General features: G+C 45.5%; 1 protein-coding gene across 1 annotated transcript in view; it reads right to left on the bottom strand.

Annotated features, from left to right (window-relative positions):
* LOC132807082 (zinc finger protein 208-like) overlaps positions 1-23,883 on the bottom strand; it is a 126,276-nt gene that overhangs the window by 17,609 nt on the left and 84,784 nt on the right. The window contains exon 4 of the mRNA XM_060821384.1: positions 15,885-15,916. Within this exon, the coding sequence (XP_060677367.1) occupies positions 15,885-15,916 (32 nt within the window). The remainder of the gene's footprint in view (positions 1-15,884; positions 15,917-23,883) is intronic.

Genomic DNA, 23,883 nt, shown 5'->3' with positions numbered 1-23,883 from the left:
TATGAAAAGGTTGCCTCTCAGGTCCCTTTCCCTACTCTCCTTAAACCTATCCCTCTCTCGTTCTGGACTCCCCTATCCTGTGGAAAAGACCTTGGGTATTCAGCCTATCCATGCCCCTTATAAACTTGATAACGTTGTTAAAGTACAGATTTGAGATGACCCAGGGAATCCCTTGTGAATTCAACCTGTAAGACGGTCTTGGTTCGTACCAGAGATTATACTCTTTGGGAGTCTGGAATAAAAAAAACTGTTCCAGACAGTTTCGTTTAATTTTAGTCATTTACCAATGTGGGATATAGGTAAAGTAGTGTTACTTCTGCAATTATAATTACTTATACAAAGTAAATGAACTCACACCAGTATGTAATTGTTTCAGCCAAGAGCTGAGTCAACAAGAATGGAAACTATGTGGAGAAAATGCATAATTGTTTTTTGTATTAGCTAAAATTGTATGCAAGAATGAAACGGGACTACAAAACAATGGTAGATATTACAAGCGAATAGATAAGATGCTATGAGGGGAGGCAATTAAGCGAGATACGCCTGTTCAAACAGTAGGTATAAACATCTGTTTCCCACTTTTACAGAAACACAGGAACAAACCCCAATTAAAAGGGTCTTAACGATCGGTATGAGAGGGGAGGCAAAGATGGAGGGAGTAGATAATGGTAAGGAAAGGATATGCCTGATAATGACCCACAGCAGGATGAGGTCAAACAGCCTTGTGAGGCCAGAAATAAGCATTTTGTCACAGAAGAGGCCGGATAAGGCAAGAGATAAACAGGAGTAATGGGTACCGGTCTTAGGGAAGGGGAGGATGGAAACAGGGGAGGAGCAATGAAATAAAAAAAATAGAAACCAAATTATATAAATATGGAGTATTCGTTGTGCGAGTCCCTTGCCTTGTACACAGACGGTGAACATCACACCCTCTTGCAAGAGTAAAATAAAGGACACTACTGATTCAGATTTTGTTTTGGACAGAAATTATTGAAGTGTGCGAGCTTAGTTTCTCACAATTGGGGGCTGTCCGGAATGTTCTTCCATCACCATGGGGAGTAGCTGGCCTTGGACACTGGGAAGACGCGCCCCGTTCCCAATTGAGGAGCGGTCTCGTGTCCCGGTTTGGTCCGCTCCCTTGGGTGACTGGTACGCATCCCACAAGACAGACATCTGAATCAGTCAGTGGGAGGAGGTCGATAGGAAATACGGCGACAAGGGGCCAGGCAACTCTGTGCACAGACCGAGGTAAGAAAACTGACTTTTAAGTATTGCCTTGGTGGTCAGGAAAAGGGTATTTAATCGCTGAGGGACTGGCAAGAGCCCCAGGAAATGGGGGATAGGCAGAGTACCTGTCACGGAGTACAGGAAGAAGAAAAAGTCCCTGGTAACATTCCTCCTGAAAGTCCGTTGGGGAGGATGTTGTGGGAATGGACAAGCAATACTTGTACAAGGGCAAAAGATAAAAAGATAACGATTAAATATTGTTGTTTGGTATGGACATGAGAAACAAAGCTCACTTACTTCAATAATTTCAGTCTGAGACAAGGTATGAATCATTAGTGTTATTTATTTCACACTTGCAAATGGTTGCAATGTCCACTGTCCACAAGGCAGGGACAAAACACACACCGAATTCAACGAATACTCGATATTTATATAATTTAGTTTCTATTTTTTTTATTTCATTGCTCCTCTTCTACTTCCCTAAGACCGGTACCCATTACTCCTGTTTATCTCTTACCTTATCTGGGCTTGTCTGTGACAAAATGCTTATTTCTGGCCTCACAAGGCCGTTTGACCTTATCCTGGTGTGGGTCATTGTTAGGCATATCCTTTCCTTACCATTATCTACTCCCCCCATCTGTGCCTCCCCTCTCAGCATCTTATTGTTAAGACCCTTTTAATGGGGTTTGTTTCTGTAAAAGTGGGAAACAGATGTTTATACCTACTGTTTGGACAGGCGTATCTAGCTTAACTGCCTCTCCTCACAGCATCTTATCTATTCCCCTGTAATATCTACCGTTGTTTTGCAGTCCCGTTTCATACAATTTTAGCTAATACAAAAAACAATTATGTATTTCCTCCACATAGTTTCCATTCTTGTTGACTCAGCTCTTGACTGAAACAATTACACACTGGTGTGAGTTCATTTACTTTGTATAAGTAATTATAATTGCAGAAGTAACACTACTTTACCTATATCCCACAATTTCCCCTTTTTCTTTAATTACCATTTGTTATCTTCTGCATTTTTCTTTTAAGCATCGCCCCCGAAATTCACAAGCATCATACCGGAGATTTCATCTATCTTGGTCTCACTCATCCCCTCATTATTTAATCGATAAAGTTCCTCTGCCTGATTCCCTGCACTCCAAGGTCTCTTTGTTCTGCAACACTCCCCTTAACTGTAATCGGTCCTGCCTGGATTGCTGGATCAAAATGCAAACCTCACATATCTCTAAATTAAACTCTATCTGCCAGTCCTCGGCCCACTGACCCATCCAATCAATTCTAATTTAGAGTGAACTCTCCTCTCTTATTCCCTGGAAGCTGAAAATCTCCATCCGACCCACTTTATTGAACCTAATACTTGCTGTACCTCATGCTTAAGGGTTAATCAGTTCATGCTGACTAACAGGCCACACTCAGAGGGGATCTAATTGAAACATACAGAATCTGAATGGCCTAGACAGGGTGGATGTTGGGAAGATGCTTCCACTGGTAGGAGAGACTAGGACCCGAGGGCACAGCCTGAGAGAAAAGGGAAGACCTTTCAGAATGGAGATAAAGATGAACTTCTTCAGCCAGTGAGTGGTGAATCCGTGGAATCCATTGCCAACGAATGCTGTGGAGGCCAGGTCACTGAGGATATTTAAGACTGAGCCAGATAGGTTCTTGAATATGAAGGAGATTGGGGGTTATGGGGAGAAAGCTGGAGAACAGGTTTGAGAAACTGATCAGCCACAATCAAATAGTGAGAACAGACCTGATGAGCTGAATGGCCTAATTTCTTATCCTATGTCTTATGGGCTCTTGCTGTCCTGGACACAGTGAGAGAATTGGGAGCAAGAGTAGGCCATTTGGTCTTTCAAGCCTGCACCAGCATTGAACAGATCATAACTGGATATGAATACACTTACGTCTAGTTGGATGGCTGAGACTTTTTCACTGGAGCACAGGAGGTTGAGAGGTGACCTGAAACAAGTTTAAAAATCATGAGAGGTATAGATGAGGTGAATGGCAGGTGATGTTTCCTGTGGGTGGGGATTTAAAGATTAGGGAGCAAATTTTTAAGATGAGAGGAGAAAGATTTTAAAAAGATTTCAAAATATATTTTAAAAAAAGAGATGAGGTTTTTTTTGAGACTGGTGTGTGAGGAATGAATGTCCAGAGGAAGTGGTGGATGCAGGTACAGTTACAACTCTTAAAAGACATTTGAATAAGTATACGAATAGGAAAGATTTAGAGGGACATGGGTCAAAAACTGGCAGGTGGGACAAGTTTCATTTGAGAACAAGTGAGCATGGACTAGTTGGGCTGAAGGGTCTGTTTCTGTGCTATATGACTCTGTAACTGTTTTATACTGGTCTTAAAATTATTTTCTCGCTTTCCCCCATAACCACTCACTTCTTTGTTGTTCAAAAATCAGATGAATTCAGCCTTGAATATATTCAATGACCCCCTAACTGCAGGAAGGCATCCCCAATTCTGAACTCAATTCCTCTTGCTGATATACCACTTGCCTTGCTGATTGCTTGCTGCACCTATCTGACAACTGGCATTGACTGGTGTAGAAGGACGCTGAGGCCCCTTTGTACATCTACACATCATTCCTGAACAAGGGCCCATGCCCGAAATGTTAACTTTCCTGCTCCTCGGATGCTGCTTGACCTTCTGTGCTTTTCCACTGCCACACGTTTTGACTCTGATCTCCAGCATTTGCAGTTCCCACTTTCCCCTCATCCCAATATATCACCATTTAAACAATACAGCTCCATCCTGCTTTTTTTCACATCAAAGGCTGTACCTGCACATTTGTGGTACTGCATTTGCCATGTGTTTGCCAACTGTCGTCTATCTAGATGGGGGGAGACCAAGCCTAAACTTGGAAATGGTTCGCTGAGCATCGCAGCTAGGTCGACAGAGGTTGACCAACCTCCCAGTCACCACCCATTTTATTTCCCTTTCCCACTCCCTTTCTGACATGACCACTTTTGGCCTTGTCCATTGCTACCATGAACCAAACTGCAAATTGGAGGAACAACACTTCATCTTCCACCTGTGCAACCTACAGCACAGAGAACTCAACTTTGACTTCTCCAATTTCAAATAACCTCCCTTCCGATCTCCTGACTCCCTTCCCAGGCCCTCCACCCTCCTACTCCCTTCCATTTCTCCTTGCCACCTCTCACTGACCAACCAGGTTATGCCCTCTACCTGTCTTCACCTATCCCCACTTCACCACCCTGTCCCCAGCACCCCCTTTACCTGCAGCTCCCTGATACACACACACACACACACCAGTCCTGAAGAAGGGTAACACCCAAAAAGTTTACTTTTGCACCTCCTGATGCTGCCTGGCTTGCTGTGTTCTTCCAGCCTCCTTCCTGTCTATTTTGCCAATTACGACAGAGACATGGTTCAACTTTTCCAGAATCTGTCCCCTCCAAGGATTCACTCCCTTTCCTTTCTGTTGCCGCAAGTCAACAACTGAAGCCCAAAATAAAAAAAATATGAAAAGGGGGGTGAGAAAAATAGAGTGCTGTACTCACAGATATTGGACAGAGATAGGAAGTTGTTGTCTGGGGTGAAGCTCAATCTTGATTCAAAAAGAGAGGAGTAGCAGCTTCAGAAGCTCATGGTCAAACTTCCGCATTCAGAGAATGGGGCATTCTGATTGGAAGGAGGATCAGTCTCCTTCCGGTCCTCCACATCTTCCTATTGGTCCATCAGGAGAGGGTAGCGCGTCTTCTCTGCGACAATGAGGAGTTGAATGCAGTGGTTTGCTGACACCAGCAAACATGCGCAGTGCCTGACCGCCGAGCCCGTGCACTATGCTGTGCGGATATGCTGCTGTTATTGACTGATATTAAGAGTCCAACTGTCTATTTGGAGGAAAAAAAAGGGCAGAGCTACAATTTTTCCTTCTCTCTGTGACTCGACATTTTATTCCTTTTGCACTTTGTCTGGCTGCTCAACTTTTGTATGTCTTTTCCCCATGGTAGGGAGGGAATAGGTTTAGGGTGAGAGGGGAAAGATTTAAGAGGGACTCAAGGGGCAACTTTTTCACACAGAGGGTGGTGTGTGTATGGAATGAGCTGCCGGAGGAAGTGGTGGAGGCTGGTACAATTATAACATTTAAAAGACATCTGGATGGGTGTATGAATAGGAAGAGTTTAGAGGGATATGGGCCAAATGCTAGCAAATGAGTCACTAGATTTATTTAGGATATCTGGTCAGCCTGGACTGACGGGTTTGTTTCTGTGCTTTACAGCTGTTTCTACATAGTCAGAACCAATTTACAAGACTAGGAATAGGCCAGTCACTCCTTAAAGTCGAGAGTGCGCTTATGGAAAAGCATAGCAGGTCAGGTAGCATCCAAGGAGCAGAAGAATCAACATTTCGGGCAAGAGTCCTTAATCAGGAATGAGGGTTGTGAGCCGAGGGTGGTGGGGCTGGGGGCAACATAGCTGAGAGTACGATAGGTAGACCAAGGTGGAGTAATGGTGATAGGTCGGAAAGCAGGGTGGAGCAGATAGGTGGGAAGGAAGATGGACAATTCATGAAGGCAGTGTTGAGTTGTAAGGTTGTAACTGGGATAAGGTGGGGGAAGGGGAAATGAGGAAATTCCCCCTCCCTCCCCCCACCACCTTATCCCCATTCCAAACCTCTAACTCAGGTTACAGGTGTATCACTCTAAGCTCTACTCCCATCTCAATGTCCTCAGACAATCATATCTTCAATCCACCCATACCCCTTAACCTTGACTTTTTTAAGTTAGCAGATTCCAACCTTTCCTACAGATAAATCTTAACAATTAAAATACACAAAGCAACATTTCAAAACTAACCAAAGACTGTCCATGTTCTGTACAAATCATTACAGACGCCAGTGTTCTGGGATCCCCAGTCATCTCCCGGTACCAGCTGTTATTTTCATGAAATAATCTGACAATTGTTGACTTCCATCAACCTCTTCAATCCTGAGAAATTTCCTCTGCAAAGTTTGGTTCATGTTAGCAAGTTTTTAGATTACTTACAGTGTGGAAACAGGCCCTTCGGCCCAACAAGTCCACACCGACCTGCCAAAGCGCAACCCACCCATACCCCTACAATTACCCCATACCTAACACTACGGGCAATTTAGCATGGCCAATTCACCTGACCTGCACATCTTTGGACTGTGGGAGGAAACCGGAGCACCCGGAGGAAACCCACGCAGACACGGGGAGAACGTGCAAACTCCACACCTGAGGCGGGAATTGAACCTCTGGCGCTGTGAGGCAGCAGTGCTGACCACTGTGCCACCGTGCCGCCCACAAAGTTCAATCCTCCTCCGTTTCTCAGGAACACATTTTATAACGAGAGGCTTTCTCAATGCCTGTGTAATGTTCAGTGGAGAAATTATTTTCAGTCCAACAGTTAGAATTCCTCAGAACTGTTTTTTGGACAAATGCACTGCTTCCACAAGAGATTGTGGGTCCACAATTAAAATGCTTATAACAGCCCTTTTTTTGTTTCCCCGCCTTTTCAACATACAGAATTTCTCCCACCAGAAATTGTTTGCCTGGAAAAAAATTCCGCAGGAAAATGATTATGGAGCTATCAGTAAAAGTGTCTCATTTGGGTTACCCAAGGGTAGAAATGGAAGAACATATCCTTTCAAGGCTACTGTTTGATTTGCCCCTTCAACATTCCTAGAATTTAAGATGATTCCAGAAGAAGGACTTATGCCCGAAATGTCGATTCTCATGTTCCTTTGATGCTGCCTGACCTGCTGCGCTTTTCCAGCAACACATTTTAAGCTCTGATCTCCAGCATCTGCAGTCCTCACTTTCTCCTAGTTGAATTTAAGGTGTTCCAGTGTAGTGTTTAATTATGATCCATTAAAAGCAGTGTTCACTCTCATCTGAATGCAGAACCAACTGTCTGAACAAGCATAACAACTTTTCTGTATGCTTTTTAGCTGTGACATCCTCTTTCCCCCTCTCTCTATTGACTCAGGATTACCATGGCTAGAAATACCACTCTTGAAATACGATTGCTGACCTACCGTTTGCTTGTGCTGCTTAACATAAGGATTTAAAAGCTGCTAGTCTGATCTCACACAAAGCACAAAAACAGACTGTTCACCCGTGCCTGTGCAGAGAAGAAATTTCACTTGGAATAGATCACAAAATAACAACAGGCACCAGTCCTACAACTGTGTCTCCCATTGTGGGATATAGGTAAATTAATGTTACTTCTGCAATTCTAATTTCTGATACAAGGTGAATGAACTCACACCAGTGTGTAATTGTTTCAGCCAAGAGCTGAGTCAACAAGAATGGAAACTATGTGGAGGAAATGCACAATTTTTTTTGTATTAGCTAAAAATGTATGCAAGAAAGAAAGGGGACTGCAAAACAATGGTAGAAATATAGGCACTAGATAAGATGCTGTGAAGAGAGGCAGTTAAACTAAATATGCCTGTATAAACAGTAGGTATAAACATGTTTCCCACTTTTACAGAAACACAGGAACAAACCTCAATTAAAAGGGCTTAATGATAAGATGCTGTGAGGGGCAGCACAGATGGAGGGAGTAGATAATGGTAAGGCAAGAAATGCCTAACAATAACCCAGAGCAGGATGAGGTCAAATGGCCTTGTGAGAACAGGAATAAACATTTTTGTCACAGACAAGGCCAGATAAGACAAGAGATAAACAGGAGTAATGGGTACCGGTCTTAGGGAAGTGGAGGATGTAAACAGGGGGGGAAAACAATGAAATAAGAAAAAAATATGTAGGAACCAAATTATATAAATATCGAGTATTTGTTGAATTCAGTGTGTTTTGTCCCTGCCTTGTAGACATCACACCCACTTGCAAGTGTGAAATAAAGGGCACTACTGGTTCAGATCTTGTCTCGGACTGAAATTATTGAAGTGAGTGAGCTTCATTTCTCACAGTTGGGGGCTGTCCGGGATGTTCTTCCATCGCCGGGGGGAGTGGCTGGCCCTGGACACTGGGAAGACGCGTCCTGTTCCCCATTGAGGAGCGGTCTCATGTCCCGGTTTGGTCTGCTCCCTTGGGCGACTGGTACGCATCCCACAAGACAGACATCTGAATCAGACAGTGGGAGGAGGTCGATAGAAAATACGGCAAAAAGGGGCCAGGCAACTCTGTGCACAGACCGAGGTAAGAAAATTGACTTTTAAGTACTGCCTTGGTGGCTGGGATTGAGTTTTAGTAGTTAATAAGGGACTAACGAAGGAACTCAATATGGGCTGTGCTGTGGGTAAGGAAAAAAGCCTCTGGGAAAACAAAAGAAGAACAAGGCAATGGAAGAGGAGGCAGGGTCCCTTACAACATACCTCCAGAAAGTCCGTTGGGCAGGATGTTGCGGGAATGGACACGCAATACTTGTACAAGGGTAAAGGATAAAAAGAAAATGATTAAATATTGTTGTTTAGTATGGACTGGGGAACCAATCCTTCATCCGGCTGTCTTCTGGCCAAAGTGTGGTTCGGACGAGGATTGGGTATGTCAGTATTTAGAGTTGTATGTGCATGAAAAACAACCGTTTAGTCAAGAGGAGGCGGACTATGTGTCCTGTTGGAAGGGCAGTTTGGGAATACTGGTAGTGACGACAAAGGATTCCCCCTCTGCCCCACCCAGTCCCTGGGATCCTCTTAGCTGTTTGCCCCCACCCGTACCATAGAATCAGATTAGGTGAAGATGGGGGAGGAGGGGAAATAGACAGACAGAGACAGGGAACAGATGACTCACAAGAGGAGGATGAAGGGGCGGTGGATGGGGATGTTGTTGTTCCTGACCTTCACTCCTCGGGAAAAGAAAGGGAAGATAAAGTAGACGTAGAGGAGGCCTCTGGAGGATCTAAACAAAAGCCTAAGGGGGCAAAACAAAAAAAATGGGAAGAATGTAATGACTTGTCCCCTTCGGGGGGTACCAATGGGGGACAAAGAGATTGGGTTTGTGTGTGTGTGTGTCCTCACCAGTGGGGAGGTCAGAACATTTAAAAAGGAAATGAAGGTCCTGGTTGAGGATCCGGTAGGGTTGTCTGAACAAATTGATCAGTCTGTGTACGTGGGCTGAGTTAATGTCTATTTTGAATATACTATTCACTGGGGAAGAAAGGGGACTTATATGGGGATGCTGGACAGGGTGAGATTAAGTTTGCCCTCAGAGAACCCCCAGTGGGAAAATCAAAACCGGAGCATAGAGCAAAAATGAGGGAATTGAAAGACCTGATTCTAAAAGGAATAAGAGAGGCAGTTCCGAAGTCGCAGAATCTGACTAAAGTCTTTGAAGTTAGTCGGGAGAAAGATGAGACTCTCTCAGCTTTCTTGCAGAGATTAAGAGACTCAATGCAGAAATATTCTGGAATGAACCCTGAGGACCCAGTGACACAGGGTCTTTTGAAAGTACATTTTGTGACAAAGGCATGGCCAGACATACAGAGAAAGATACAGAAGATAGAAGGGTGGAGCGAAAAACCATGAGATGAACTGTTAAGAGAGGCACAGAAAGTGTTTGTAAAGAGAGAGGACGGGAGACAGAAACAGAAGGTGAACATGATGCTAGCTACAGTTGATGAGGTAGTTAAGAAAAGAATGGAACCTTGTGAGGAAGGCATATGGTGTACTGGGCTTTATTGGTAGAGGAGCTGCAAATGTGTTGCTGGTCAAAGCACAGCAGGCCAGGCAGCATCTCAGGAATAGAGAATTCGACGTTTCGAGCATAAGCCCTTCATCAGGAATAAGAGAGAGAGTAGCCAAGCAGGCTGAGATAAAAGGTAGGGAGGAGGGACTAGGGGGAGGGGCGATGGAGGTGGGATAGGTGGAAGGAGGTCAAGGTGAGGGTGATAGGCCGGAGTGGGGTGGGGGCGGAGAGGTCAGGAAGAGGATTGCAGGTTAGGAGGGCGGTGCTGAGTTGAGGGAACCGACTGAGACAAGGTGGGGGGAGGGGAAATGAGGAAACTGGAGAAATCTGAATTCATACCTTGTGGTTGGAGGGTTCCCAGGCGGAAGATGAGGCGCTCCTCCTCCAGCCGTCGTGTTGTTGTGTTCTGCCGGTGGAGGAGTCCAAGGACCTGCATGTCCTCGGTGGAGTGGGAGGGAGAGTTAAAGTGTTGAGCCACGGGGTGATTGGGTTGGTTGGTTCGGGCGGCCCGGAGGTGTTCTCTGAAGCGTTCCGCAAGTAAGCGGCCTGTCTCACCAATATAGAGGAGGCCACATCGGGTGCAGCGGATGCAATAGATGATGTGTGTGGAGGTACAGGTGAACTTGTGGCGGATATGGAAGGATCCCTTGGGGCCTTGGAGGGAAGTGAGTGTGGAGGTGTGGGCGCAAGTTTTACATTTCCTGCGGTTGCAGGGGAAGGTGCCGGGGGTGGAGGTTGGGTTGGTGGGGGGTGTGGATCTGACGAGGGAGTCACGAAGGGAGTGGTCCTTGCGGAACGCTGATAGGGGAGGGGAGGGAAATATATCCTTGGTGGTGGGGTCCGTTTGGAGGTGGCGGAAATGGCGGCGGATGATACGTTGTATACGGAGGTTGGTGGGGTGGTAGGTGAGAACCAGTGGGGTTCTGTCTTGGTGGCGGTTGGAGGAGCGGGGCTCAAGGGCGGAGGAGCGGGAAGTGGAGGAGATGCGGTGGAGGGCATCGTCGATCACGTCTGGGGGGAATCTGCGGTCCTTGAAGAAGGAGGCCATCTGGGTTGTGCGGTGCTGGAATTGGTCCTCCTGGGAGCAGATGCGGCGGAGACAAAGGAATTGGGAATATGGGATGGCGTTTTTACAGGGGGCAGGGTGGGAGGAGGTGTAGTCCAGGTAGCTGTGGGAGTCAGTCGGTTTATAATAGATGTCTGTGTTGAGTCGGTCGCCCGAGATAGAAATGGAAAGGTCTAGGAAGGGGAGGGAGGAGTCTGAGACAGTCCAGGTGAATTTCAGGTCGGGATGGAAGGTGTTAGTAAAGTTGATGAACTGTTCAACCTCCTCGTGGGAGCACGAGGCAGCGCCGATACAGTCATCGATGTAGCGGAGGAAAAGGTGGGGGGTGGTGCCAGTGTAGTTGCGGAAGATGGACTGTTCCACATATCCTATGAAGAGGCAGGCATAGCTGGGGCCCATGCGGGTGCCCATGGCTACTCCTTTAGTTTGGAGGAAGTGGGAGGATTGAAAAGAGAAGTCTTCTTCCTTTCCCGCCGCACCAACCAGTACCCTTCCACTGACACCCTCCTTCGACTGACTGAACTGGTCCTCAAAAATCATCCGCCGCCATTTCTGCCAACTCCAAACGGACCCCACCACCAAGGATATATTTCCCTCCCCTCCCCTATCAGCGTTCCGCAAGGACCACTCCCTTCGTGACTCCCTCGTCAGATCCACACCCCCCACCAACCCAACCTCCACCCCCGGCACCTTCCCCTGCAACCGCAGGAAATGTAAAACTTGCGCCCACACCTCCACACTCACTTCCCTCCAAGGCCCCAAGGGATCCTTCCATATCCGCCACAAGTTTGTGGGCGGCACGGTGGCACAGTGGTTAGCACTGCTGCCTCACAGCGCCTGTAGACCCGGGTTCAATTCCCGACTCAGGCGACTGACTGTGTGGAGTTTGCACGTTCTCCCCGTGTCTGCGTGGGTTTCCTCCGGGTGCTCCGGTTTCCTCCCACAGTCCAAAGATGTGCGGCTCAGGTGAATTGGCCATGCTAAATTGCCCGTAGTGTTAGGTAAGGGGTAAATGTATGGGTGGGTTGCGCTTCGGCGGGTCGGTGTGGACTTGTTGGGCCGAAGGGCCTGTTTCCACACTGTAAGTCTAGTCTAATCTAATCTAAAAAAAAGTTCACCTGTACCTCCACACACATCATCTATTGCATCCGCTGCACCCGATGTGGCCTCCTCTATATTGGTGAGACAGGCCGCTTACTTGCGGAACGCTTCAGAGAACACCTCCGGGCCGCCCGAACCAACCAACCCAATCACCCCATGGCTCAACACTTTAACTCTCCCTCCCACTCCACCGAGGACATGCAGGTCCTTGGACTCCTCCACCGGCAGAACACAACAACACGACGGCTGGAGGAGGAGCGCCTCATCTTCCGCCTGGGAACCCTCTAACCACAAGGTATGAATTCAGATTTCTCCAGTTTCCTCATTTCCCCTCCCCCCACCTTGTCTCAGTCGGTTCCCTCAACTCAGCACCGCCCTCCTAACCTGCAATCTTCTTCCTGATCTCTCCGCCCCCACCCCACTCCGGCCTATCACCCTCACCTTGACCTCCTTCCACCTATCCCACCTCCATCGCCCCTCCCCCTAGTCCCTCCTCCCTACCTTTTATCTCAGCCTGCTTGGCTCTCTCTCTCTCTTATTCCTGATGAAGGGCTTATGCTCGAAACGTCGAATTCTCTATTCCTGAGATGCTGCCTGGCCTGCTGTGCTTTGACCAGCAACACATTTGCAGCTGTGATCTCCAGCATCTGCAGACCTCATTTTTTACTTTATTGGTAGAGGAATTGAGTTCCGGAGTCCTGAGGTCATGTTGCAACTGTATAAGACTCTGGTGCGGCCTCATCTGGAGTATTGTGTGCAGTTTTGGTCGCCATACTATAGGAAGGATGTGGAGGCATTGGAACGAGTGTAGAGGAGGTTTACCAGGATGTTGCCTGGAATGGTAGGAAAATCTTATGAGGAAAGGCTGAGGCACTTGGGGCTGTTCTCATTGGAGAAGAGAAGGTTTAGGGGAGATTTGATAGAGGTGTATAAGATGATTAGGGGTTTAGATAGGGTCGACACTGAGAACCTTTTACCGCTAATGGAGTCAGGTGTTACTAGGGGACACAGCTTTAAATTAAGGGGTGGTAGGTATAGGACAGATGTTAGGGGTAGATTCTTTACACAGCGGGTTGTGAGTTCATGGAATGCCCTGCCAGTAGCAGTGGTGAACTCTCCTTCTTTATGGTCATTTAAGCAGGCATTGGATAGGCATTTGGAAGTTATTGGGCTAGTGTAGGTTAGGTAGGATTCGGTCGGCGCAACATCGAGTGCCGAAGGGCCTGTACTGCGCTGTATCTTTCTATGTTCTATGTTCTAATAGTGAGCAACCGGAGCAGTGGGTGGCAGCATGTAGGGCAGAGAGGATGTGGGGAGAGGGGGAGGACAAGGGGGAGCAATTGATAGAGGGTTTGAGCGACAGGGACAGAGATGGGGGTCGCCACAGGAAGGATGCCATTACTGTGGAAAGATAGGGCATTTTAGGCGGGAATGTCCTGATCTACAAAGGGAAGAAAGAGCAATTTCGCTTATGAATTTTGATAATGAACAGGGGTGTCAGGGGTTCCTGCCCTCGGGGACCCACCAGGAACCCTTGATAAACTTGAAGGTGGGACCCTGTAGGGAAGAGGTAGTCTTCCTAGTAGATATGGGGGCAGCACGGTCATCGCTGAATTTTAAACCAAAGAAAGTAGACATGTCGACACGGTCAATTACTGTTTCTGGGGTGAAAGGGGAGGGATTTACTGTTCCAGTATTTGAACCTATGATGATAGAAGGTCCTAAGGATATGGTCACAGGGGAATTGTTATATATCCCTGATATAGGAAGTAACTTACTAGGGAGAGACTTAATTATCCTCTTAGGACTGGAGATTGGAATTCAGGAAAAAGAATTAGTTGTACAAATGGCAATGTTGACAGAGGATATGGGGAGAGAGATAGACCCTATTGTATGGGCTAGGGAAGGGAATCGTGGAGGACTACAGATCCCTCCCCTTGAAGTAAATTTAAAAAGGGACGGGGACATTGTCTGTGAGTGACAATATCCCATTCCCATGGAGGGTAAACGAGGACTGCAGCCAGTAATTGAGGGACTGATTAGAGATGGATTGTTGGAGCCATGTATGTCTCCTTATAACACCCCAAACCTACCTGTGCGGAAATCTGATGGAACTTATTGATTGGTGCAGGATTTGAGAACATTAAATCGAATAGTACAGATCAGACATCCGGTGGTGCCAAACCCTTATACGTTATTGAGTACGATCCCTCATGACCACAAATGGTTTAGTGTGATAGATTTAAAGGATGCCTTTTGGGCTTGTCCCTTGACGGAGGAAAGTAGGAATTTGTTCGCCTTTGAATGGGAAAACCCCAAGACAGGACGGAAACAGCAATACCGGTGGACTGTGCTCCCCCAGGGGTTTACGGATTCCCTGAATCTATTTGGACAGATGTTAGAACAAATATTGGAGAAATTTAGCAGCCCCAAGGGGACGACCCTGTTGCAGTATGTAGATGACCTCTTAGTAACAGGAAAAAGAAGAGAAAGAGTAGTAGAAGTCACGAACAAATTATTGAATTTTCTGGGCCAGCAGGGCCTGCGAGTATCTAAAAACAAATTGCAATATGTGGAGCGAGAAGTGAAATACATGGGACATTTCATTAGTGAGGGAAAGCGAAAGATAAGCCCGGAACGGATAGAGGGAATAGTGGGGATGCCGCTGCCCTGGACTAAACGGGAGTTACATAAATGTTTGGGTCTAACATGATATTGCAGATTGTGGATTGATTCCTATGCTCAAAAGACTAAGAAATTATATCTCAAACTATTGGAGGAGGAACCAAAGTGTCTAAGTTGAGACGATGAGGAAAAACAACTAGTTGAGGAACTCAAAAGAGATCTGATCCATGCCCCTGTGTTAGCCTTACCTTCCCTAGATCAACCTTTCCACCTCTTTGCTGGTGTGGGTAAGGGAGCGGCTTTGGGACTATTAACCCAGAGGTGGGGAGGAATGAAACAGCCAGTAGCATATCTTTCGAAGCTATTGGATCCAGTATCCCGGGGGTGGCCTGAGTGTGTGCAGGCTGTGGCTGCCACTGCACTGTTGGTGGAGGAAAGCAGAAAGCTTACATTTGGGGGAGCCCTAATAGTAAGCACCCCACACCAAGTGAGAACGATCCTAAACCACAAAGCTGGGCGATGGTTGACAGACTCGCGGATTCTGAAATATGAGGCAATATTAATAGAAAAAGATGATCTAGTGTTGGTCACGGACAATTGTTCAAATCCAGCTGCCTTTCTTTGGAAAGGGGAGGGAGAATCTCCTCAGAATCCAGGGCATGACTGCCTTGACATTATAGAATACCAAACTAAGGTCCGCATGGACCTGAGAGATGTTCCACTTCATGCAGGGGCTAGACATTTTATAGACGGATCATCCCTGGTGACTGAAGGGAAAAGACATAATGGGTATGCAGTCATAGATGGGACAAAAGGTAGTGTGGTAGAGGCAGGAAAGTTGCCAAATGGGTGGTCCGCTCAGACCTGTGAACTCTATGCATTGGAAAGAGCCCTTAGGGCATGAGACAATAAAGAAGGAACAGTATACACTGACTCCAAATATGCCTTCGGTGTTGTGCATACTTTTGGAAAGATATGGCAGGAAAGAGGACTGATCAACAGCCGGGGGAAGGAATTAGTACATGAAGAATTGATTAAACGGGTCTTGGAGTCCCTATTACTCCCCCGAGAAATAGCAGTAGTGCATGTAAATGGTCATCAGAAAGGAAATGAGCCAGAAGTTAGGGGGAATAGACTAGCCGATGAAGTGGCTAGAGGAGCAGCCCTGAACCCACAAGAAGTGGTGATCCATTCCCTAATACCTACTGTCCCAGGGCCTCGGCAAGCTCCTATATTTACTGAAAGAGAAGAAAAAGAATTGAAAGATTTAGGGGGTGCAAAAACAGCAGATGGGCGTTGGATGTTACCTGATGGGAGGGAAATGTTGAACAAAATGATGATGCGAGAGTTTATGGCTGTCCTACACCAAGGCAGCCATGGGGGAGTACAAGCAATGTGTGATTTAGTTCTTAGGGAATATGGATGTAAAGGAATATATACAATTGCTAAACAAATATGTGGAAGATGTATAGTATGCAGAAAGGTAAAGAAAAAAGTCTTGAGAAAACAGACCCCGGGAGGAAGAGACCCAGGATTGAGACCCTTCCAGAGTATAAAAGTAGATTATACTGAACTACCCAGAGTAGGGAGACTAAAATATATGTTGGTCATAGTAGACCATCTATCTGGTTGGGTTGAGGCATACCCCCTAGCTACTGCCACTGCGAGTGGGGTGTCTAAAACAATATTGGAGCACATCATTCCCCAATATGGGCTAGTACACTGTATAGATTCCAACCAAGGAACTCATTTTACCTCTAAAGTGTTACAGGGGGTAATGAAAGGGTTGGGAATTTCCTGGGAATTCCATACTCCATGGTACCCGCCATCATCAGGAAGGGTTGAGAGAATGAACCAAACACTCAAACGACAGCTCTCTAAATTGATAATAGAAACCAGACTCCCTTGGACCAAATGTTTACCTATAGCTCTTTTGCGAGTACGAACAGCCCCCAGGAAAGATTTGGGACTGTCCCCCTATGAAATCTTATTTGGATTACCTTATCTGGGAACGAATGGAGAATTGCCAATTCCCGAAACTAAAGATTTATTCTTAAAGAAGTATACACTGGGCTTGTCCTCCTCTTTGTCTTTCCTCAGGGAACAGGGTTTATTGGCACAGACTCCACCCCTGGAATTCACTGTTCATCCCATCCAGCCGGGAGATTGGGTCTTAGTAAAATCACGGATAGAGACTAAATTGCAGCTGGACTGGGAAGGGCCATATCAGGCTCTGTTGACCACCGAAACAGCAATAAGGACGGCAGAGAAAGGCTGGACTCACTACACACGGATCAAAGGGCCAGTGGACTCTCCAGTTGAGGAAGAAGTCTGGACAGCCGAATCAACACAAGACCCGCTGAAACTCAGGCTAAGGAGACTTTGAGTAACCGATTATACAGTGGCGACGCGAGCGCGGGGATTATTTCTGTAGGATTGCATATTAAGTCATTTTGTGCTTCAGCATGATGTTTAAAGTACTGGGAATGCTTAGAGTTTTGATGCTAGCCCTCTTAGTATTGGGATTTTGTCAAATATCATTTTCATATGTATTATTAATGGTTCCTGAGTCTGATAATCTACAAGTAATAGACGCTGATGCATGCAGCTTAGTAAATTGTGGGGATTTGGCTAATCAGAGACAGTACCGCAGCTCAGAGATACATCTTAAGTCTTATGGGGATGGCCTTGGGGATGGTACTTGGTATAATAGTCTCGTCACAGTACACCGGACCCCCTTCCAACCAGCTCGCGATTGTCCCGATAAAAAGTGTAACCCAATATACTTGACAATAAAGAAAACCACATGGCACAAAGCAATTTTGGGTTGGGGGGGGGCACCTATGAGATACAATTAAATGAAACATTTGGGATAGAAATGAAAGCAAATGGGAAGGATTTTGTGGGCTGTTGTTTTCGAATTAGTGTAGGACAGGGAAAATGGGCGGAATTACTGGATAACGAGATACAACCTTTCACCCCTCCCGCTGATCCTAAAGTAGTAAAAATTATGGAGGTAAAGGACTTGAAACAGACTATCGAAATAGAAACTGGATATGGGGATGCAAATGCCTGGGTTGAATGGGTAAAGTATACTGTAAAAAGTCTGAACAAAAGCAATTGCTATGCATGTGCCTCCGGTAGGCCAGTGACCCAGGTGGTTCCCTTTCCGCTCGGGTGGAAGTGAGACAGGAAGGGCATGAAATGTATGATAGCCCTGTATCGGGATGAGACTGCATGGAATGATAGGAATTGTACCTCCCTATCTCTGATGTTCCCTCCCTTGGAGAAGAAAGATGTACAAGTTCCCCCCACATTTTCCACCGCAGTTGGAAATCACACGTCGTGTGTGCGTAGACGAGGTACAAGTCGGTCTAGAGATTTGGGGGAGCTGAAATTGTGTACAGAGATTAAAAATGTTACCGACACGGAGAAAGGAGGGAACTACTCAGCACTAAAAAGGTTCCCTGAGCGGATCTGTGGTGGTACTGTGGAGGCAAAATATTGAGACCCACCCTACCTCCGGATTGGGAAGGGATATGTGCAATTGTACAATTGGCAATTCCATTTACCCTGGCATTTGAGAAGGAAAAGATAGTAGGGAAAAAGGGAAGAGGTAAGAGATCCCTGTTAGACACTTCTTTCAATGACAGGATTTATCTCGATTCGGTAGGAGTCTCTAGGTGGGGTATCTGATGAGTTCAAGGCTCGTAACCAGATTGCAGCAGGCTTTGAGTCAGCTCTCTTTCGGTGGGTAACAATTAATAAAAATGTAGATTGGATAAATTACATTTTCTATAATCAACAGTGATTTATAAATTATACAAGAGATGTGGTTAAAGGAATATCAGACCAGCTTGTTGTGACAAGTAGGATGGCATGGGAAAACAGAATGGCCCTTGATATGATTTTAGCAGAAAAAGGGTGTGTGTGTGTGATGTTAGGAGGAAGCTGTTGTACCTTTATTCCTAAGAACACCACCTGATGGTTCAATTACTCGGGTCTTAAGGGGATTGACTACCTTAGCAGAGGAACTGGCTGAGAATTCAGGCGTAGACACATCTCTCACGGGATGGCTTGAATCCTGGTTTGGAAGGTGGAAGTGGCTGGTAGTTTCCATCCTTACTTCCCTGATAGTAGTAGTCGGGGTATTGGTGGCCATTGGCTGTTGTATCATACCCTGTATATGAGGGCTCACCCAAAGACTGATTGAGACAGCCTTAATGAAACAGATGTCCCTAAAAGGGAATCAGGCAGAACTTTATCGACTAAATAATGAGGGGATGAGTGAGACCAAGATGGATGAAATCTCCGGTATGATGTTTGCAAATTTCGGGGGCGATGCTTAAAAGAAAAATGCAGAAGATAACAAATGGTAATTAAAGAAAAAGGGGAAATTGTGGGATATAGGTAAAGTAGTGTTACTTCTGCAATTCTAATTTCTGATACAAGGTGAATGAACTCACACCAGTGTGTAATTGTTTCAGCCAGGAGCTGAGTCAACAAGAATGGAAACTATGTGGAGGAAATGCATAATTTTTTTTTTGTATTAGCTAAAAATGTATGCAAGAAAGAAAGGGGACTGCAAAACAATGGTAGAAATACAGGCACTAGATAAGATGCTGTGAAGAGAGGCAGTTAAACTAAATATGCCTGTATAAACAGTAGGTATAAACATGTTTCCCACTTTTAGAGAAACACAGGAACAAACCCCAATTAAAAGGGCTTCGTGATAAGATGCTGTGAGGGGCAGCACAGATGGAGAGAATAGATAATGGTAAGGCAAGAAATGCCTAACAATAACCCACAGCAGGATGAGGTCAAATGGCCTTGTGAGAACAGGAATAAACATTTTTGTCAAAGACAAGGCCAGATAAGACAAGAGATAAATAGGAGTAATGGGTACCGGTCTTAGGGAAGTGGAGGATGTAAACGGGGGGGGGGGGGGAAACAATTAAATAAGAAAAAAATGTAGGAAGCAAATTATATAAATATCGAGTATTTGTTGAATTCAGTGTGTTTTGTCCCTGCCTTGTGGACATCACACCCACTTGCAAGTGTGAAATAAAGGGCACGACTGCTTCAGATCTTGTCTCGGACTGAAATTATTGAAGTGAGTGAGCTTTGTTTCTCACACCATGGACAAAGTTAAAAATCACACAACACCAGGTTATCGTCCAGGAGACGTATTTGGAAGCACTAGCTTTCGGAGCGCCGCTCCTTCATCAGCTGGTTGTGGAGAATGAGGTCATGATCACAGAATTTACATCCAAACGAGTCCAGTGCCATGGAGATGTGATTCACTAAACAATTTTAGATTAAATCTTTCACCTTTTAAAATTTGTTTCTGTTCTTTGCAATGTTAATCCCAGAACATGTTTTAAATTACCTTCTCAGGAAAATTCTAAAATGTCAGTCACCATTGGGACACAGACAGAATTCACACCTACTATTAGAAAAGCTCTGCATTGAAATTACATTCTTGAGAATGTTATTTAAAACATGTTCTGGGATTAACATACCAAAAAACAGACACCCATTCTAAAAGATGAAAGATTTAATCTAAAATTGTTTAATATGTCACATCTCTTTGACACTGGACTCCTTTGACTATAAATTCCGTGATCATGATCTCATTCACCACAACCACCTGATGAAGGAGCAGCGCTTCGAAAGCTAGTGCTTCCAACCAAATCTGTTGGACTTAGTGGTGTAATTTTTAAACTTTGGCCATATGATAAATTACCTATAGTGTCCAGGGATATACCGGTTAGGGTGGATTGGCCGTAATATATTACCAATAGTGCCCAGGGAAATGCCTGTTAGGGTGGATTGGCTGTGCTAAATTACTTGTAGTGCCCAGGGATATGCAGGTTAGGGGGGATTAGCCATGCTAAGTTATCCATGGTGTTCACTGTTGTGCAGATTCAGATGGATTGGTTGTACTAAATTACCCATAGTGTCCAGGGATGTGCGGGTTAGGGTGCTTTGGCCATGGGAAATTGCCCATTGTATCCAGGAATGTGTAGATGAGGGTAAACTGGCTATGCTAAATTGTCCTTTGGTGCCCAGAGATGTGCAGGTTAGGGTTGACCATCTGTGCTAAATTGTCCCATAGTACCCAGGGATGATCAGATAAGGATGAATTGGTCACACTAAATTATGCATAGTGTCCGGGGATGTTCTGATTTGGATGGATTAGCCATGGGAAAAACAGGGTAAGGGGGTGAAAATAGGTGAGATGCTCTTCGGAGGACCATTGTGGACTCAATGGGCCGAATGGCCTGCTTCCACATTGTCTGAATTCCATGACTCCACCCATAAAGGAGCATTTTGTCTGCATCTATCCTGTCAAGCCCCTTTCAGGATTCTACTGGTTTCAATAAGATCACTTCTGGCTCTTGGTGTCATAGAGGTACACAGCAACAGACCCTTCGGTCCAACTCATCCATGCTGATCAGGATTCCCAAACTAAACTAGTCCCACTTGCCTGCGTTTGGCCCATATCCCTCTAAACCTTTCTATTCATGCACCCATCCAAATATTGTTTAAATGTTGTAACTGTCCCTGCATCTACCACTGCCTCAGCAAGTTCATTCCACACACAATCCACCCTCTGTCAAAACATTGCCCCTCAGGTTCCTTTTAAATCTCTCTCCTCTCACCTTAAAAAAAAAACGCCCCCTAGTTTTGAGCTCCCCTATGCTAAGAAAGAACCCTTTACTATTCACCTTACCTCTCTCCTCATGATAAATCTCAATGAGGTGAGATATCCTACACTCCAGTGAAAAAAGTCCCAGCCTTTCCTTATAACTCAAACCAGAGGAGAAAGTGAGGACTGCAGATGCTGGAGATTAGAGCTGAAAATGTGTTGCTGGAAAATTTGCAGAGGAGATGACCTGGGAGATGTGTTTCCAGCAACACATTTTCAGTTATAACTCAAACCCTCCAGTCCTGGGAACGTCCTGCCAAATCTTACTGAACCCTCTCCAGTAGTATTCTTCCTATTACAGGGCCACCAGACCATACTCAGTACTCTAAAAGTAGCCTTACCAACATCCTGTACAACCTCAACATGATGTCCCAACTGTTATATTCAACGGTGTGAACAATGAAGACAGGTGTGCTAAATGCCCTCTTTTCCACCCTGTCTACCGGTGAGGCAACTTTTAATGAACTATGTACCTGAACTCCCCAATGTCTCTGTTCTATAACACAACCCAGGGCCTTATCATTAACTGCCCTTCCTTGTTTTAGCAAAATGCAACCCCTCCCTTTTATCCATTCATCTCTCATACATATGCTCCCCCCTTAGACACACCCCCCCCAACACTCACACCCTCTCACAGGCTTATACTCCATCACACTCTCACTTCACCAAGCATGCACACACTCAAACACACACTCTCTTAGTTGCACTCTCATGCACAGGCACACATATGGTGTGAATTTAAAATTTGCAGAATTATATTTGCAAATACATTCAATTTTGCTCAAGAAGCACACAATCTGCAGGCTGTGATTCCATGTAATATTTAATAAATTCTTACTTTGAAAATAGAACCAATCTGATTCAAGATTGGGGTACTGACAGATTCAAACCTCACACCTTTAATGCATTGTCTGAACTGAGGATATCACCTCTTTTTACAAAACCTTAAGTCATCTTGAGAACGTGAATTAAAAGATGTCCTGGGATTTACATATTAATGAACCGGAACTTGCAATCCATCCTAAAAGATGAAAGACTGAACAGCAATCTAGGTTTGTTCAATATATCCTATCAATCAGTTGCATGATATCATGATCTTTTGCTATAAAATCTGTGTCTCATGATCCTGCTCCACAGCTCCCCGATGAAGGAGCAGTGCTCTGAAAGCTAGTGCTTCCAAATAAACCTGTTGGACTATAACCTGGTGTTGTGTGATTTTTAACTTTGTCCACCCTAGTGCAACACTGGGGTGATGGGGTTTCCCACAACAGTCCACATCATTTCTAGTGAACACAGCCCACGCCTCCTGGTGCTGCCAGTAAACTTTACAATGCTGATGAAACAATGCACTCCTGAAAAGTTTACAATTTCCAATGATACTAGCTACTCATTCACTGCTCCGTGATATTGGAAACTTAGTGCAGGAGGCTGAAAGAAATGAGCAGCTTTAAAACAAAAACCCCTGGAGCTCAAAGCTTTCAATGAGAGTCTGAGCCCAGCGGTAAGTTCAGGTAACCTTTATTACAACCCAACTTCGTCACAGCTTCAGAACCTCCCCCAGCAAAAAGGCATAGAGAAAAACTAGCTTACTTATTTAAACAGCTCAAGGTCAAATTCCCCCCCCCCCCCCCAATCCCCATCCCCTTTGGTCAGCACTGAGTTATCCCTTTGTAACTGGATCCTTGGTACAGCCTTAACTTGTAGGAAGTATTGCCTCACTCAGCAATTTCAATCTATACCCTGTATCCAAGTACATTTCTCCCCACACATTTGTGTTTTTTGGGGGGGTAGGGGAGCAACAGTGTGTAGACTCAACCAGACTTCTGTGGATCTGGAGTCATGTATAGGCCAGACGGGTAAAGGATGCAGCTGGGACAATTGAGTGACTCTTTTCCCACAACAACAGCTTCCTTCCCTAAAAAGGATGAGTGAATCAGATGGGAAATGTGAATGGATGCCCCGCAATATTCAGCTATTTCTTCCAGACTGGGACTCATTCCCAGAAAGAGCCAACAATTCCTTAACTGGATGGAAAGAAACGAGAGTGAAACAGTTGGTTGCCAAAGCCTCCAAAATCTGCAGCTGCTGGTCCAGAAGCAATTTGTTTAAAAAGAGAATTAACATACCCGGTGGTTGGCTGCTGAGAATTGGTCCTCCCTTGACTGACCAACTCAACATCCTATGAGCTGCCAGCCCCAGACAAGGCAAGACACAGTGCTGTATCATCCAGAGTCCTCCCTAGGCTAGGAATTAGGATTCACTATCTTCCAGGCCAGTCACCAATAGCAACCATCTGAGTTGTCTTCCTTCTCTCTTAAGCATGCAGTTTCTCATCTGATTGGAACCTCTCAGTCCCACCCAAATCAAAACAGCAACAACTGAAAAACAGTGGCAACAGCAGTGGTATATTTCAGGGGAAGCTGGATACAGAAAGACATAGGGAGGAGATGAAGAGGCCTACAGGAAGCAAAGTTGGGGAGAGGAGGGAAAGAG

This window comes from Hemiscyllium ocellatum (genome assembly GCF_020745735.1).
Source record: "Hemiscyllium ocellatum isolate sHemOce1 chromosome 27 unlocalized genomic scaffold, sHemOce1.pat.X.cur. SUPER_27_unloc_1, whole genome shotgun sequence".
In the NCBI taxonomy this organism is placed as follows: Eukaryota; Metazoa; Chordata; class Chondrichthyes; order Orectolobiformes; family Hemiscylliidae; genus Hemiscyllium; species Hemiscyllium ocellatum.
This window is presented reverse-complemented; position numbering and strand designations above follow the sequence as displayed.